At 32.9% G+C, this 5147-nt stretch overlaps 1 protein-coding gene across 1 annotated transcript in view; it reads right to left on the bottom strand.

Annotated features, from left to right (window-relative positions):
• The window catches only part of LOC106459841 (kinesin-like protein KIF19), a 33989-nt gene that overhangs the window by 16142 nt on the left and 12700 nt on the right, over nt 1-5147 (bottom strand). The window contains exons 7-9 of the mRNA XM_022386384.1: nt 4530-4730; nt 3383-3461; nt 1222-1410 (exon numbers count right to left, since the gene is read on the bottom strand). Coding sequence (XP_022242092.1) covers nt 1222-1410; nt 3383-3461; nt 4530-4730 — 469 coding nt within the window. The remainder of the gene's footprint in view (nt 1-1221; nt 1411-3382; nt 3462-4529; nt 4731-5147) is intronic.

The raw sequence follows: 5147 nt of genomic DNA, 5'->3' as shown, positions 1-5147 counted from the left end.
TACTGGTAGCAACCTCACCCCCCACAGAGGGCGGGGGGGGGGGGGAGGCTCAACGATGTACAGTTCTCATAATGTTTGTGTACTGCCAAGTTTGTTTGTTTCAAAGTTTTGCAAATAAGGGCTACTTGCACATAGTCATCCATAATTATGAACTGATAAACTAGAGTGAAAACAGTTAGTCAACAGCACCAACCGTCAAATCCTGTGGGATTTCACAGCTACTCTTCTAGCGCACACCTCAAATTAATAGTTAAAACAGCTAGAATCAGGACAGTTTAAACCTGTAATTTATCAAATTAAAGATAAGACATCTCAGATTAACATTAAAGCAACTAGAAAACAGCTAGTCAACAGCACCAACCGTCAAATCTTGTGGGATTTCATAGCTATTCTTCTAGCGCACATCTCAAATTAATAGTTAAAACAGCTAGAATCAGGACAGTTTAAACCTGTAATTTATCAAATTAAAGATAAGACATCTCAGATTAACAGTAAAGCAGCAAGAATCAGGATAATCTAAGTCTTTAGTTTATTAAATTAAAGATAAGACATCTCAGATTAACATTAAAGCAACTAGAATCAGGATAATTTAAACCTGTAATATATTAAATTAAAGATAAGACATATCAGATTAACAGTAAAGCAGCTAGAATCAGGATAATCTAAGTCTTTAGTTTATTAACTTAAAGATAAGACATCTCAGATTAACAGTAAAACAACTAGTATCAGGATAATTTAAACCTGTAATATATTAAATTAAAGATAAGACAACTCAGATTAACAGTAAAGCAGCTAGAATCAGGATAATCTAAGTCTTTAGTTTATTAAATTAAAGATAAGACATCTCAGATTAACAGTAAAGCAGCAAGAATCAGGATAATCTAAGTCTTTAGTTTATTAACTTAAAAATAAGACATCTCAGATTAACAGTAAAACAACTAGAATCAGGATAATTTAAACCTGTAATATATTAGATTAAAGATAAGACATCTCAGATTAACAGTAAAGCAGCTAGAATCAGGATAATCTAAGTCTTTAGTTTATTAACTTAAAGATAAGACATCTCAGATTAACAGTAAAGCAGCTAGAATCAGGATAATCTAAGTCTTTAGTTTATTAACTTAAAGATAAGACATCTCAGATTAACAGTAAAACAACTAGAATCAGGATAATTTAAACCTTTAATTTATTAAATAAAGATAAACAAAGCATTTTACCGACTGCTCACCTTGTTGGTAATATTTTTGGCTCTATCTGCATAAAGCAAAGTGTTACGTGATTCGTCAAAGTGGATGGCTGCTGGACTGATGTGAGCTATCATCACTGTCTGACAGTTACCACTCAGGGGTTCCTTCAGAAGTCTAGTTAATTTACTGTCCCGGAAATTCACGTACTTAACCCCTCGAACCGCTGAATTATAAAAAATAAATCTCTCATTCCAACTACAATGTAAAACTAGTTCATTTTTATACAGTATGGCGATAGTTTTACGGGAATGAAAGATAAGAGTTAAAATAGGCTGATTAAATGATAGACTATGAAAAACGTTACATGTACGTTGAAATAGTGTTATTGCCCTCATTTCCTATAAGATTTGGTTGTTTTTTTGTTTGTGGTTTTGTCCTTATCATTTGTGATATCAGTACAAAATAAAAATGTTATGTATGCTAAAAATGTATAGCGAAGATTTGTTTATAATATTGGCATGATAAGGTGGTTAGATCCGACCTGTAGAATGGTTACATTATAATATTAATAAACCTTTTCTGAATGATGGTTACGTTATAATGTAAATAAAACCTTTCTAGCGGATGGTTACTTTATATCGTACACAAAAAACTTTTTTGAATGATGGTTACATTGTATTATACAAATATGTTAGATGTGATCGTTAATAGTTACATTATATTGTCCAACTCTCTCAACACGGGGTCGGTCAATTTGACCGAGCCACGTGACCTTTTGTACTCGTTTAAAGTTGATATAAATTTAATACTTATAACTCTCTATATTGTGTATATCTTCCAAAAATTTGGCAGTCTTTCAGTTAATATTACAAGTCTTTCACATACAAAAACTCATATTTCTTAGTGAAGTATTTTTAATAAAACAAAATAAAGATTTGTCCATGAATATATTGAGCATTTGTTTTGAATAGTCCGTGTGCAAAGTAATTTTCATGTTAAAATTAAAAATTCTTTTCGTCATCTCAAAAATCTCAAATTTTCTTTGTTTAATCCCTAAAACCTCCTAAATGCATTTCAAACGTTTTTTGTTTGTTTTTTTCACTAAATCCTTATAGTTCATATGTTAGTTTCTTTAAACCATTTTAGATGATGGTTACATTGCAAGGTACATAAAAGCTTACTGGATTATATTACTGAACAATGCACAATCTTTTTTTTTTCTAGTTATTGATGTATTAACAATAAATAACCACAGTGAATGACAGTTGCAAGACAATGAGCTGATGTCGGTGATGGTGAAATAACAATATACAAAATACTTCCTGGATGGTAATGAAGATATTAAGTTCAAGAACGCTTCGTGAGCTGTGGTCATTTAATAATGTATTCCAATACCTTTCTTCGTTATGGGTACGTTAAAACGTATACAGAATATTTTTAGATGATGGCAAAATAACAATGCATAAAGATATTTTCTGAATGAGAGTTAGAGAACAATGCACAAAGGAATTATCTGGATAAAAGCTAGAGAAGAATATAAAACAAAGAAATTTTCTGGATGATGGTTAGAGAACAATTCAAAAAGATGTGTTCTATATGAGAGCTAGATGACAGTACACAAAGAAATTGTTTTGATGTTACCTAGTAAACAATGCACAAAGAAACTTTCTGGGTGATGGTTAGAGAAAAGTGCACAAAGAAATTTTCTGGATGATCGTTAGGGAACAATTCACAAAGAAGTGTTCTATATGAGAGCTAGATGACAGTACACAAAGAAATTGTTTTGATGTTGCCTGGTAAACAATGCACAAAGAAATTTTCTGGGTGATGGTTAGAGAAAAGTGCACAAAGAAATTTTCTGGTTGGCGGTTAGAGAAAAATGTACAAAGAAATTTTCTGGATGATGGTTAGAGAACAGTGCACAAAAAATTTTTCAGGGTGATGGTTAGAAAACAGTGCACAAAGAAATATTCTGGAAGGTGGCAAGAGAACAGTTGACAAAACGTTTTTCTGGATGATGGTTTGAGAACAGTGCACAAAGAAATTTTTGGAACAACTGTAACGTGATGTGTCTAACAATAAAAACACAAGACAGGGTGCTACTGTGCATTGTGTTTTGTGTAAAACCAGCCCAGTTTCTTTTAAACTCGCTAGAAAATACTTGAAACCTATCAAAACCTCTGAAGTTAACTTACCCAGAGCATTGATGCAGTTTCCTAAAGCCAAGAGAGACATATTTATATGTGCTCCTTCTTTAAAACGTTGCCCGGTGTTCTTTACAACAAAAACAAGAAAAACCAGTTTTAGGTTGTTTCTTTTTACATCTAAATAAAACGAATTTCACAATATTTTTTTAATAATTAAAAAGTTTGAAATATGAGCCTCTTTTCATATATTGATAATAAATTATGACTATTCAGGTCCTTACACGTTTTTAACCTGTGATTTTGAGTCCTTAACAAAGAGCATTTCTAACTTGAAATTTAGAGTCTTTAACAAACGACCTTTCTCACGTTTGATTCTGTATCCTTAACAAACGACCTCTCTAATTTGTGATTCTGGGTCCTTAACAAACCACCTTTTTTACGTCTGATTCGGGGTCCTTAATAAACCACCTTTTTTACGTTTGATTCTGGGTCCTTAACAAACCACTTTTTTTACATCTGATTCTGGGTCCTTAACAAACCACCTTTTTTTACATCTGATTCTGGGTCCTTAATAAACCCTTTTTTTACGTCTGATTCTGGGTCCTTAATAAACCACCTTTTTTTTACGTCTGATTTTTTACGTCCTTAACAAACTACCTTGTTAAAAGGTAGTTAATAAATACCTGCACGAGGTTATAAGTATCAGTGTTGTATTCTGAAGTAGTAAACTACAAAATGACCTGAAAGAAACTTGTAACTCAAATGAGAGGAAACGGGAATTGTTTGTTAGAGAATTACCAATAAAAACTGTCGTTATATCATTTCATATTAGAATGTTTCCTTCAGTGTCGATAACATCTTTAAAAATTATCTGAAAAGCTACATATTTTAGGGCCACTCCCATTTACAGTCGTGGCCAAACCCTACAACACGTCAATACAAGATGAAGAAAAACTAATCGTTATGCGTTACGCAGACTGGTGGCGTCATCTTTTTTTGCATAATAAGCAACAATCGTCTAGCCTCACATATAATAGATATAGTGAAAATGAACCTGAATGCCTTGTCTGAAATCATCAGTTTGTAAACCTCTAAATTTATCTACAAACACGAATACATACAACAAACTAACAACAATTAATCGGTTTTCAAACTAAACAAATATAGAACCAAACATTAAAAACTGTGTCCTTACACGAGTATGAGACGCCCTCTCGGAGCCCGCCAGATCTACCATATACAACGTTCCTGTCCGAACCTTTTGTACGGTGTTTCGCAGTCTGTCACTTTGCTTCACGTGCACTTGAAGCATTGCATGTGAGCGTGAAGATGTTTGATTCGCCCCTGTGGCTTCTTGGGTCCTGTTTTTGTTTCCTTTGGTCAAAATTTTCATCACCTTCAAAGATAGGGGAGAAAAAAAAATCTCAATAATTCTCTTTTAATTTTGCAATAGTTTAAAGTCAATCCAAATGGCGTCCCCGTACCCCATCGAACTCTACGACTCAGGTTATCTATCCCGCCTTCTCATTATTAATTAAACGTTCAAGTTAAAGTTTATGCGTCAACAAAACTTAACTCACATTCCAGTAACTCGTGTAAGTAATAAATTATGACCCTCCAATATTCCCATCCTCTACTGTCCGACCCTCCAAAACTAAAAGTTTGAACCATTTTAAATCAAACTAGAGTATCTATAAATTATGACCCTCCAATATTCCCATCCTCTACAGTCCGACCCTCCAAAACTAAAAGTTTGAACCATTTTAAATCAAACTAGAGTATCTATGTAAATACCTTAAGTTCGTTTATTTAT

The sequence above is a fragment of the Limulus polyphemus genome, unplaced genomic scaffold, assembly GCF_000517525.1.
Source record: "Limulus polyphemus unplaced genomic scaffold, Limulus_polyphemus-2.1.2 Scaffold667, whole genome shotgun sequence".
NCBI classification, from domain to species: domain Eukaryota; kingdom Metazoa; phylum Arthropoda; class Merostomata; order Xiphosura; family Limulidae; genus Limulus; species Limulus polyphemus.
This window is presented reverse-complemented; position numbering and strand designations above follow the sequence as displayed.